Source organism: Megascapheus bottae, chromosome 36 (assembly GCF_031878675.1).
Source record: "Megascapheus bottae isolate mThoBot1 chromosome 36, mThoBot2.hap1, whole genome shotgun sequence".
Lineage (NCBI taxonomy): Eukaryota > Metazoa > Chordata > Mammalia > Rodentia > Geomyidae > Megascapheus > Megascapheus bottae.
The window spans coordinates 678,633-691,955 of record NC_143544.1 but is presented as its reverse complement, the minus strand read 5'-3'; the positions used below and the strand labels follow the sequence as shown (position 1 = coordinate 691,955).

Genomic DNA, 13,323 nt, shown 5'->3' with positions numbered 1-13,323 from the left:
ACATGAAAGCTTGTTGAGTTTTTCAGAGACCCCAGGGCCTTTGCCCATGCTGTCTCTGCCATTAGTTAGCTCTTCCTGTGACTTCAGGATTCCCCCTTCCCCCCTTACAGCACCCTGTCTTTCCCTGGTCACACTGCACAACGTGTATTTGCTTAACTATCTGACCAATGTCTGTATATTTGTTTGCTGGTTTTCTGCCTAAAGATTATCATAAAATTTACCATAAACTCGGGTGCCTGGAAGTAACAAACTGTCTCGAGTTCCCCTGGCAGAGTTGGCTTCCTCTGCAGGTGCTGGGTGACAGCCAGGTCCATATACCCCTATCCTAGGTGCCTGGGTCTGCTGGCAATCCTTAGCTCTCACTGGAATGAGACCATAGATTGCCACAATGTCTGACACATGGCGGCACCTCTTTCCTTTCTCTTACAAGAACACCTGGATAATCTTAAGATCCTTAATTATAATGGTATCTGTATCTATTTCCTCATACTGTTGCACCCACAGCTGGCTGGAGTTTGGGCTTAGATTTTTTTTTTTGTCGTGGGGCTTGAACTCTGGGCTTGGGTGTTGTCCCTGAGCTCTTCAGCTCAAGGCTACCACCCTACCCCTTGAGCCACAGCCCCACTTCCACTTTTCTACTGGTTAGAGATGAGTCTCTCAGACGTTAGTGCCTGGGCTGGCTTTGAAACTGTGATCCTCAGATCTCAGCCTCCTGAGAAGCTAGAATTACAGCATGAGCTACTTCTCCTGGCTTGGGTATATTTCTGTGTGTGTGTGTGTGTGTGTGTGTGTGTGTACGTATGTGTGTGTGTATGCTAGAGGGCAGTCCACTTTTCCACTTTCTCCTCGTCATGCTGCCTCCCCCATCATGGAACCTGCTACATGCCCTGTACCCTCTGCATGGCAAGCTTTGTCCAAGTGCACAGTGGATACCCAGCTCAGAAAACTTGGGGGACACCCAAGGTCAGATGGAGCCAGGACCTGGATCTCCTGGCCTTTCTGCCAAGCTTTTCACTGAAGTGGACCAAAAGTGGGCCCAGTCCACCAGCTCTATGCCTCCACGGTGAGTTGTGTAACAAATAAGCCTCAAAATGCAGCAACTGAAAAAAAAAACCTAGGCTGATTCTCAGTTTTTGTGGGTTATTCCTCTGGCTCCTCTGGCTCAGATCTTGCAGTTAAAATGTCAGCTACATCTGCCTTCATCTGAGGACTCAACTAGGGGAGGAAAACGTCCTTCTACACTCATCTATGAGAATGTAGTGGACTGACAGCCTCTAGTTATTGATAGATATTTGCTAGGCTACGGTTCCTTGACCTGTGGGCCTGTGGGAAGGAGGATGAAGAAGGGATGGCAGATTCCTTCCCCCAAATCGAGTATGGGCACCCAAAAAAGCGACTATTGCTTAGCCTCATCTTAAAAGTGCCATCCTATTACTTTTGCCATTTTTCTCTTGGTTTGATGAAAGTTACTAGGATCTACCCACACTCAAGGGGAGATAATTAGAGACAGGAAGTGAAAACTAGGTAGCCGTGATAACTGCTGGAGGGCATCCTGGAGGCTGCCTATCTCAACCTCCTTTCACAGGCTAGATATCCTCCTGTGACTAAGGCATGGCAAATAAACTATAGCAGAGGTACTGGGCTGGATTTCTGTAATGGGACCTTAAGAGTTGAAACATAATATTCTCTCCCTCTCTCCCTCTCCCTCCCCCCCCCATGAGAAACATAATGGCTTGTGACCGTGAAGGATCTTGGAATGGAAGCTGTTCTAGAAAGCTCACCCCAGAATGTATGCCTCAGCAGTCATATGTGAGTTTAAAGCATCCTATTCAGAGTCCTGTTTACAGCTGACCTTCACTGAAAACATGGGATGTTACCCCACGAACAAGGAAGAAAACTCCAAGGTCAAAAACAAGCCAATGCCTGAGGCAGGGCCAGACATCCAGGATGGGTCTTTATGAAGCGTATCACTCTTCCAGTGAGGAAGACCTCAAGAGAGGTCTTGTGTGTGCATGCACGTCCGCGTGCACGGCACGCACGTTGTGTGTGTGTGTGTGTGTGTGTGTGTGTGTGTGTATGTGTAGTTGGTCACCTGGAGTTCCTGGCCATGTCCCATACAGTTCTGATTGACATCCAACAGAATAAATGACATGCTGGCAGCCTGGCAAACAAATGGTCACTTTCCTAGCCTAGGATACAGGCCATGGCTGTCACTCACCATGCTCTCTAGCCACAGGCCATTCCTGTTGCACATGGTGGCTTGTTTTCTTAGTCATGTCACTGCTGTGGAAGGGAAGGAATGACCTGTTTCCAGGGACTGACATGAACCCTTCTTTCTGCCTGTAGTAGTAAAGTCATGGTTTTGCTTGAGCCCTTAGTTCTTATGTTCGGTGGCTTTTCTCTCCCCTCTCTCTGATGTCAGGAAGCAGGGGAGAGGGGCAGGAGTTTCTAGAGCCTCAGCTGGAACTGTATTTCCTGTGTTTGTCTGAGCTGTTTCACAGCAAATTAGTCTATTTTTTTTTTTTTTGCAATGGAGCTAGCCATCCCATGCCAAGGTTTCTTACCACAAATAGAACATCTGGAAGGGCCTTCTGGTTTCCTCCAGGCTTGCAGGTTCCATTCCATTGGACTTCCCCAAAAGGAAATGGCTGGACTGTCTTCCTTTGGTTCCTGTAGCTGGCACCTCTGGAAACCCTCGGGGGGATTATCTGGGGGCAGCAACTTTGCCCCATTCTTCACTCTGGCCTCTGGCGCAGCTCCCCACCACCAACCTCCAACAGAACCAGTGTGCCAGGCGACAGACCAGCCATGGCAGCCATAGGCTTATCCAGAGTGAAATGCCCAAATGAAGCACCAGAAGTTTCCATTGTTGTCTGTCCCCTCACTTTCAAATGTCTCTGGCCTCCATCTGTCATTGGAGACAGGATATGGGAGTCGATCACCCAAGTGTCGTAGGCAGGGCAACATTCAACTGAGATGAAGATGCTGACAAGCAGATGCCTGGTGGAGACCTGTCTACAACCATTCCTTAGAGCTGAAAACAGGTGGAGGAAAAAAAGGATGGCTCAGTAGTTTGCCAGGGATTTGCCAACCCAACGAGACACCAGTGGTTTGTAAGGGTGACTAAAAGATGCAAGGTTTCTAGAGACACTCAGAGCTCTCCCCACCCCCCGCTTTTGTGTGTGTGTGTGTGTGTGTGTGAGTCCTGGTGCTTGAACTTCAGGCCTGGGCACTGTCGTTGGGCTTTCTCAAGCGCTCCACTACTTGAGCACCACTTCTGGCCTTTTCTGTGTATGTGATACTAAGGAATCAAACCCAGGGCTTCAAGCCTTGCTAGGCAAGCACTCTACGACCAGGCCATGCTTCTGGCCCCCAGAGCCCCCATTTTATGTGACTCCACTACTTGAAGGAAGTGGGGCTGTGCAGAGCCCTGACTTGGCACTGGGGCTGGGGTTGCCTTTCATCACTGCCCTTTGGTTTCTGAATTGCTTTAAGCTTTCACCTCCTCTCCTGGGAGAACAAAGGAGATAAGAATACCTTAGCCCCCACAGTATGAATGCAGGAGAACAACTTTTGAAGGGACACTTCTCTTGGACTTGTGCCCTGCCCACATACATTTGGCCACAAACAAGGATGGGTTGTTCTAAGAGACCAGCGCCTCCCAAACCTGCACGAGCACCAGAATCCCCCGGGGGCCATGTTCGCAGACGGCTGGGCTCCCGTCCTGGGGTTGTGACTCAGTACCGCTGGAGTGGGGCCCGGCACGTGCTCCTGACTAGTGCTCAGCTGGGCTGGTGGTGCTGGGCTCCAGGCTCACTGTGAGAGCAAGGAGCTTCCAAGAGGAGGGTGAGGAGGAGATGGGGGGGAGGGGAGACCTGTTTGGGGCCTCTCTGTAATTGGCTGTTAGATCTTTCTTTTTTTTTTTTTTTTTTCTTTTTTTGCCAGTTCTGGGCCTGAGCTCAGGGTCTAAGCACTGTTTGGATTTTTCTCAAGGCTAGAACCCTACCACTTGAGCCACAGAACCACTTCTGGCTTTTTCTATGTATGCGGTACTGAGGAATTGAACCCGGGTCTTCGTGCATGCTAGGCTTGTGGAGCTGTGGCTCAAGTGATAGAGTACTAGCCTTGAGCAAAAAGGCTCAGGGACAGAGCCAAGGCCCTAAATTCAAACCCCAGGTCTAATATAAAACACAAAATCCTATCAGTATAAGGGCCTAGTCTTCTTTTCCTGTCTAAGGTCTATTTAAAAAGATCCTCTTAGGCCGGGAGCTTGGCCTAATGGTAGAGTGCTCGCTTAGCATGCACGAAGACCTAGGTTTGAGTCCTCGGTACCACATACATAGAAAAAAGCTGGAAGTGGTGCTGAGGCTCAAGTGGTAGAGCTCTAGCCTTGAGAAAGTCCAAGAATAGTGCTCAGGCCCTGAGCTCAAGGCCAGGATTGGCAAAAAAAAAAAAAAAAAAAAAAAAAGAGAAAAGAAAAAAGAAAACCCAAAGACAGTGCTCAGGCCCTGAGTTCAAGCCCCAGGACTGGCAAAAAAAAAATCCTCTTAGCTGGTCAATGTGGACCACTTTTATCAACCCTACACAGCCAGTTTTCTCAAGTTAAGTTCACAGCCTTATAAGAAAAAGCAAGAGACAAACATGAAAACAGACAAGCACCAGAAGACAAACTATCTGCTATTATAGGGACCAGATAAATTGGAAGAAAAAATGGCTTCTGACCAAGAGGAACAGGAAATCACCTTTCATACTCTATTGCTTCCTTCTTTGATCACTATGGGGACAAATGGTTGCTGAGTGAAGAGATTAAAAACAGAAGTTCTTTTAAAAGATTAGATTATTTCTAATACTCACTGGTTCCCAGGTTGAGGAAGGGTGGTATGGTGTGGTCCTTAGCAGTCACCAAATGTTAGATTTTCTTCTTCCGACCACAATCTTCAGACCTCAGCCTTCTGTGTAGCTGGGATTACAGGCATGAGCCACTGACGCTGGGCTCAACTGATGGTTTTTTGTCGTTGCTTGTGATTTTTTTTTTTTAAACTAAATTCCTAAAGCATTGTCACTGGAATGCCTGGATGATGTATTAAATGAAGGAGTCTTGGCTGCAGTCTCCCACGAGACTAAAAAGATCATTCCAGATGAAATGCTAAAACTACAATGTGTCTATAAGAAAATCAGTGAGAATATTTTGCTACTGTATGGTTTCTTAGGTGACACTTAGAAGGAAAACCCACATTAAAAAAAGACAAAACAGATTTCACCAAAATAGAAGTTCTAGTTAGTAAAGGGGCCCGCCAAGTATTCCATGCGGGATGTGAGGGGCCCAATCCCATCCTCGTCCCACACCAGGGTGTGGGGGGGAGGGTGAGAGGTGAGGAAGGAAGAGTCCACCTCCCCCCCCCCCCACAGCACCGTGACTTCCCAGGTCTTCCCAGAGGTGAGAAGCACCCCCAGGCAGCGAGTCTGCGCTTTCTGTCTTCCACAGAGCAAGGGAGAGCCAGGGCTCTATGAAAATTTCTTTAATTTTATCCTTTTGGAAATACACTTTTTCATTTTTATTTTCACGATACAAAAATGTCCAATGTCTAATGATGGTCTACTGGAAGCAGACCTTCGGGGGAGGAGGTCCAGGACGCGCTGGTGCCACTGCCACTGCGGTGTTCACATCCAGGTGGGGGTTTACCATGCTATCTCTTCTTTCTCTTCTCTCTCTCTGTCTCTCTCTCTCACACACACACACACTCACACAGAAACACCAAGGATGAGCGATGAAGAAACTGCAGAGCGAGCCCAGCACCCCACTTATAACAGCATTAGGTTTTCACCGGGCCACTCCCACAAAAGCTGGCACGGCAGGAAGGTAACGGCCCACGCCGGCTGCCCTAGGGATCCACCCTGCACCATTCCCAGTGGAAACAAGCCTGAATGATGTGTTCAAACAGCTGTGGTGGGAAGCTGAAGCCTCCTGGAGCCATGCCTTGACCTCTGACTGCACCACAGAACGGGACGGGCAGGGACGGGCTGGCATCTGCCTAAGCAGTAGAGAGCTCAAGCCTGAACCTGTGACCAAGACACCAGAAGTGGGCTCTGTTTTCATGCTAACCCCCTGGAAAGATTTCTGGGAGTAGAAAATGATTAACAGGTTAGTATAGTAATGCCCGTGCTTACGACGGCCCACAGCTGTGATGTGTGTCCACAGTTAGTTTAGATTAAAAAGGAAAACGAAAAGGGGAAAAAAAAAAAACAATAGCCACCAAAGTAAAAACTGGAAACACTCGTGGTTTTGCCCCTTCCACATCACGCTTTAGTAACACAATGCAGTGTGGCTTCCCAGCATGCTGGCGGCTCCTCCTCAGGCTTCGGTTACCAGGTGTCAGGAACCTCGAAGAGCTTGGCCGGGCTGTCCATGCAGCTCCCTGGAGGGGAAGGAAGCGCAGCATGAGTGGGGGATGGCGACTGCAGAGGATACACGGTGGTGCAGGCTGACGCTGTGCCCTGCATGATATGGGCATCCTTAGGTGGACAGGCGGGGCAAAAGTCACAGCCCCCTTCCTGGCTATGGAGACAGGCCCAGCCACCACATGGAAGTCACTTATTGCCACAGGTGGAGTGAGGGGCCTCCCTTCCCTGCCTCATTGCCTCTGTTCTCTCATTTTCAGAGTTTAAACAAGGATGTGCTGTGGTGCACATGTGCAGTCACTCTGGGCATCAGATTTCTGTGGAATCTTCATCCAAGTCTACCCAGAGGTTTCCATTTGCCACACACAGAGACCAGAGAGGAAGATGTGGCAGAGCCACACGGCTGCCAGGTGCCTGCTTCTGTGGCTCTGTGCTCCTGTAAGGGCCCAGGAATGTGAGTTTCTCTGTGGGGTGGTATGGAGAAGCCCCAGGGATGATAAAAGGGAAGGGTGCCTGCCAGGGGCCAGAGATCCCAAGATGGCATGCCATAGCAGGAGCTATAGCTTTTCCTGCTTTGTTGAGGCTGGACTCTAAGATGGAAGAGCTTTTCCCCCACCAAGTCAGAAGCCCTCCTTTTTCACACACGCCACTTTGTGTAACAGGTGGCCATGCTAAGAGTGTCTAGAGGGACACCTAGCCTTCTGTGCATGTGACCCAGCCTGGGCAGCGCAGGCTCGTAATTCAACGTGTGCGGGCCAGGCTAGCTGCACACTAGCAAATCTGTCCATCAGAAGAGAATAGCCTAGCCATGTTCCAAGCCGAACCCCAGGCCCCAAACCAAAGCCTAGATCACCTTCAGCTGAGGGAACGGGTAAGCCAACAGCAATATGCCCTTATAACTGAGTATTACTCAACAGGAAAAAAGAATGAACCAAAGATGCATGCAACCAAGCTAAGCACGATTGCTAAGTCATGCAAACATCTAATATTTATTTATTTTTGGGTGGTTGGACTCAGGGCCTTGCCCTCACTACCCAAACCTTCTTGGCTTTATTATTTTTTGAATGGTGTGTAGTATTTTTGCTTAGGCACAAATTGGACTTTGATCCTCCTATTTACATTTCCTGTGCAGCTGGTATGGTAGGTGTACCCCACTATGACTGGATATTGTTGAGATGGCATCTTAGGATTTTTCTTGTCAGGAATAGCATGGAATCTTAATCTACCCAATCTCTGCTCCCCAGGTTACTGGGGTAGAAAACATTGAGCCAATGTCCAGGTAATACCTAACCTGTTTCTGAGCATGGGTCAGGGAGTAGAGACTTCTCCTAAATTCAGGCAGGAAAAGGAGGAGAGATGGGTAAAAGGGGATACCGGGTTACACGGGAACTACAACAATCAAGGATTCACACAAGAGCTCAAGTTTTCTGTTAAAATTCAACCTCAGTGCAATTTGTAAAAAGCACTCGCCACGTTTTTGCTGCTTCTGTGACTTCATTAATATCAGTATCAGAAAACTCCCTGTGGTTAGATCAAAACTCCCTGTGTGGAAAAATGAACATGGAACATAAAGACTGGGACTCAGGTCTGAACCCCATTGCCAGCTGCCACCACTTTCACCAGGCTGCAGGTACCATGTGGGACAGAGGAGAGTGACAGCCTTCCTAACCTCTCTGAGCCAGGCACCACAGGTCTAAGACAGGAATGATGGCTCCCCATGCCAGCGGGGGTGGGGGTGAGGTGGGGAGAACTGAGGAACAGGAGAAAGAGGAGAAAAGAGGCAGTAGAGCCTGGCAGATAGTGCTACTCAGCACATGCTGATCTTCTGCTTCCCTCCTTCTTACATAACACTGCATGAGGGAGAAACCTGGGTAATCGCGTGGTGCTGGGAGGGGTGGGAATCTCATGCAGGAGTGGCTCTGGGTGGACACACACATCTGAAATGCCAAGGCTGCTGTGACCACATGACCAGAACCTAAAGCAGGGGGTGGGACTTAGCGTGCAGCCCCATGGGGGGAGAGCCAGGCTCTGCTCCCAAATAAAATACTCCTAGCATTACCACCCAAAGCCAGGAGTTTCTAGAGCCTTTGAGCAGTGCACACAGCCCAGAGGTTTAGCAAGGATGACACCAACCTGCCCGAGGAAGCTCTTTCTTCATCCTTTTCAATTTCTTGGCTTTCTTGCGTCCCTCGGAGAAGGGCTCAGCCTCGAATTCAGACTCCTCCCCAGCTGCTCCGTCCTCTAAGCTGGCTTCTCCTGCCCCAGGGCTGTTTTTATTTCCCACTGTGCTGGTGGCCGAGAAGCTGAAAGGCACCGAGGGGGACACAGGGCTGTTTAGAGGAACAGGAGGGGGACATTGCCTAGCCAGCAGCAACCAACTCCAACGTTCCCCAGGACCAACTAGCTGGTCAGAAGCCAGTGCTGCCCTGTGCCACGCTGTTGGGAGTGGGGAGGGCACGTTCTGCCAGGACGTTCCCTGCCTTGGTTTAATGAAGCTGCTGCAGCAGCAGAGTAGATGACAAGGAAACTTAAACCTGCTAATGGAGTCTCCGAGGGACCTTCAACCTACCTACTCTCATCTGGCTTAAAAGGAAGACGTTTTGAGCTACACCATTCTCTTCTTTTCCAAAAAAGTGACTCATTATATTTATCATGACACCTGGGTTCCTTCTGAAAGCTTTATAAGATTTGACATGTTGAACAAAATCAGATTATGTGTCCTGATTTTCCCTTAAGAGAATATGTCCTGGGGATGGGAGTTTAGCCTAGTGGTAGAGTGCATGCCTAGCATGCACGAAGACCTGGGTTCGATTCCTCGGTACCACATACATAAAAAAAGCCAGAAGTGGTTCTGTGGCTCAAGTGGTAGAGCTCTAGCCTTGAGAAAGCCCAAGGGCTGTGCTCAGGCCTGAGTTCAAGCCTCATAATTGGCACACACACACACACACACACACACACACACACACACACACAAATATGACCCCTGAAATATAACTTGATTTAAAAACAAACACAAAACAGTGTGCATAGCCAGTGAACCTTCTCTAAATGGTCTTGTAAATAGGTCATTTATTAGGAAAGGCATTAAACAACAAAAAACCCAAAACAAAATAACCCAAGGCACTCCATTAAAGAGGACAGTGGGGTGTGGTGGGGAGGCAGTGTGAATATGTGCCCATGCACCATCCCTGGGCAACAAATGTTCAGGTGTCCCAGGTAGAATCTGGCTGCCCAGCTATCCCAAGTCTCTGCTGTTCTGCCAGCAGGAGAACAAATGCTTCCCTGGGACTCTCCGGAGTCACAGAAGTCTAGGTGCTTGGCTTCCAAGACTGGCTGGCCTTGCTTTATTTTATTTTATTTTGTGAGTCGTGGGACTTGAACTCTGGGCCTGGGTGTTGTCCCTGAGCTCTTCAGCTCAGCACCAGTTTTCTGGTGGTTAATTGGAGATAAGTCTCAGGAGCCGGGTGCATACCCTAAAGACCATGAGACTCTTATCTCCAATTATTCGCTAGAAAATGGGAAGTGTGGCTGTAGCTCAGGAGTAGTATGGTAGCCTTGAGCTGAAGAGCTCAGAGACAATGCCCAGACCCAGGGATAGGGTGGTAGCCATGAGCATGAGGAACTCAGGGACTGAGGCTAGGCCCAGAGTTCAAGCTCCATGACTCACCAAAACAACAACAACAAAAAAGTCTCAGGGACCTTAGTGCTCGGGGTGGCTTTGAACTTTGCTTCTCAGACCTCAGCCTCCTGAGTAGCTAGGATTATAGGTGTGAGCCACCGCACCTGGAGGAGCTGGCCTTTCATTTGCCCCCATTCACATCTCCACACGGTTCCCTTTTTCTCTTTTTGTTCATTCTCTTTATTAAGTTCTTGTTATGTAGCCCAGGCTGGCCTCAAACTCATTAACCTACTGGCTCAGCCATCCGAATGCTGGGACTACAGGTATGTGCTGCCACACTCAGCCACCCAGCCCAGAATTTGAGAGTGGATTCCAGCTGGAAATGATGGTGAACTCCCTCACGGCACCAGGGCAAAGCTGATCAAGGAACAACTGAGCTTGTTTCAGGAAGAGAGGGGCTAGCAGGACAACTTTAGCCAAATAAAGGAAAATAATAAGTGAAATAATAAGCTGTTGAAAAAATAAGAATCCACAGATTGATATCAATATATAAGGATGGAAGGCAAGAGGAAAAGAAAAGGAATGGGAGGAGAGGCAGGGAGAGTGTGCTGATGTGTACAGGGTACGTGACACAGATAAACATACTATGGGCCTCTTGAAGCAAGGCAGAGCCATTTTGGTTAGTTAACAAACTATCTCATTTGATAAAACCTCCCCCCACTCCCGCTCTGGGGGGCCTGGCCACAGGCTTGGAGGCAGTGTCTGGCCTTTGTCATTCTCCAATGCCAATGCAGACCTAAATTTCACATGCTTGGGACCATAGCTCACTCACACTCATGCTCACATCTCCATGCAGCCCTGCCTGCCTTTCCTCTCTTCACCTCTGCCTGGCTGTTTATTGGCTCTTTGTAATTTCTCTTTTTCTATTTCTTGCTCTATCCTCCCTTCCTCTCTCTTTCCCTCCCTGTCAGAGAGGGCAAGTTCCATGAGAGAAGAGTGTATACCCATGTGCTCTTGCAGACACTGGATCCTCCATCAGCCCCCCCCAATCCCGTTCAGCCTGCTGAATAAATGGGTAAAATAAATGGAAGAAGAGCCTGCTGCTCCCCCAAAAGCAAAAAGGCCAGTGACAGACACTAAACTGGTTCATCTGTCCTGAATTATATATAATATCAGCATGACTTCCACTCCGTGATAGGGGCAACTAACTCTCCAGTCAGACCCAGCTTTCCTGGGGCCAGGAGCGTGACTCAGTGGTAGAATGCTCACCTAGCATGCATGAAGCCCTGGGTTTGATTCCTCAGTAATACATACACAGAAAAAGCTGGAAGTAATGCTATGTCTCAAGTGGTAGAGTGTTAGCCTTGAGCAAAAGAAGCTCAAGGACAGTGCCCAGGTCCAGGACTGGCAAAAAAAAAAAAAACAGGGAAGGGAGCATGGCCTAGCGCTGGAGTGCTTGCCTTGCATGTACGAAGCCCTGGGTTCGATTCCTTGGTACCACATACATAGAAAAAGCCAGAAGTGGTGCTGTGGCACAAGTGGTAGAGTTCTATCTCTGAGAAAGCTCAAAGGATAGCTGCTCAGGCCCTGAGTTCAAGCCCCAGAACTAGCCAAAAAAAAAAAAAAGAATGAAAGACTCATCTTCAATAATCACTAGAAAAAGGGGAAGTGGGGCTGTGGCTTAAGAGGTAGGGTGGTAGCCTTGAGCTGAAGAGCTCAGAGATAGCACCTAAGCCCAGAGTTCAAGCCCCTTGACCCACACACAAAAAAAAATAAAAATAAAAAAAGAAAGAAAAAGAAAAAGAAAGAGACCAGGAGTTTGGCCTAGTGGTAGAGTGCTTGCCTAGCATGCACAAAGACCCGGGTTCGATTCCTTGGTACCACATACATAGAAAAAAGCCGGAAGTGGTGCTAAGCCTCAAGTGGTAGAGCTCTAGCCTTGAGAAAGTCCAAGGACAGTGCTCAGGCCCTGAGTTCAAGCCCAGAACTAGCAAAAAAAAAAATAAAAGAAACAAAGAAAAAGAAAAGAAAGAAAGAAAGACAGAAAGAAAGAAAGAGAGAAAGACAGAAAAATGTGAAAGGCAGATACAATAACTGACCTCAAGATTCACTGTGAAGCAACTACTGGGGGCAGAAGGGCATTGGGTGATGACAGACACCAAGTCTAGAGGTACACACACACACACACACACACACACACACACACACACTCAGCCAGATGACTCCTCACCAAGCCACAGAAATCCATAAAGGACTGACTTTTCACAACTGCACATCTGTACCTCTGCTTCACACCACATAAACATCAACTTGAAATAGACTGTACACCTAAGTATAAAACTGAAGATTATGAAACTGCTAGAGCAAATAAGAACATTTTGTGACTTCAGTTTGGGCACATATTACTTCTATAGATATAAAACACATACACCATGAAGAAACAGAAAGATCTTTAGAGGAAAGACCTAAGTTCAAAGACAGCTTCTCCTATCACCAGCCAACAAAGCAAGACGCTCAACAAAATCTACACTTGTACAGAAGGCTTCTGGAACATGTAATGGAGAATCTAGAATGTTCCCAGCTAGCAAGCCCTGGTCTCTGCACTACCAGTCACAGCTAAGGACTGAGACTCTCTGTGGTGGAGGACCAACAATTAAATCTGTCGCCGCTCTCAGCTCGGTGGTGTCACACAGGGATGGAGAATGCACTCGCAGAATTTCTGCTAAGCAGGAAGTGTCGGAAAAAGGTCTAGAAAAATGCTAACGATTTCTATATCTGCCAATTAAAATGCAGGATTTACACATTTCATACTTTGTTTTAGCTAACACTCCTTCAGAAACTACAGAAATAAGCCTATGTGTGTGTAATTTAGGCAACTCAAACAGGAAATGCATTTAGCAACCAGAATTTCACTCCATACTATCTAAATGGGGAAGTGGGTGGTTGGGGGAAAGACTGCCATCACAGCACACACACATTCACAGAAAACGATGCTACTAGATGAAGTACCACAAAACACAGCCCAGGTGATCATGACTTCTAATATGACAAACTGAATAAATAATACAAAAACAGGGCGAGAAAGCATTCATTTCCAAATATTCCTGCCATTACGACACATGAAAACACCCCAACACATCAAAAGTCATACGTGCCACAAGAAGACGTTAAACTTGGCCTTCCATTATTTTAAGTAAAATTTCAAGTTGCCACGCTACTCTACATTGCCAAAAACTTTCCAAATTTTAATGAGGTATAGCTTTTTTTTATTAAAGAATTTATTAACGTTGATTTTTACATCTTAT

General features: G+C 47.8%; 1 protein-coding gene across 1 annotated transcript in view; it reads right to left on the bottom strand.

Annotated features, from left to right (window-relative positions):
* Positions 1–5,749: 5,749 nt before the first annotated feature.
* The window catches only part of Parn (poly(A)-specific ribonuclease), a 74,152-nt gene continuing 66,578 nt past the window's right edge, over positions 5,750–13,323 (bottom strand). Inside the window, exons 23-24 of the mRNA XM_090324628.1 lie at positions 8,533–8,702; positions 5,750–6,416 (exon numbers count right to left, since the gene is read on the bottom strand). Coding sequence (XP_090180754.1) covers positions 6,364–6,416; positions 8,533–8,702 — 223 coding nt within the window. The 3' untranslated portion in view covers positions 5,750–6,363. The remainder of the gene's footprint in view (positions 6,417–8,532; positions 8,703–13,323) is intronic.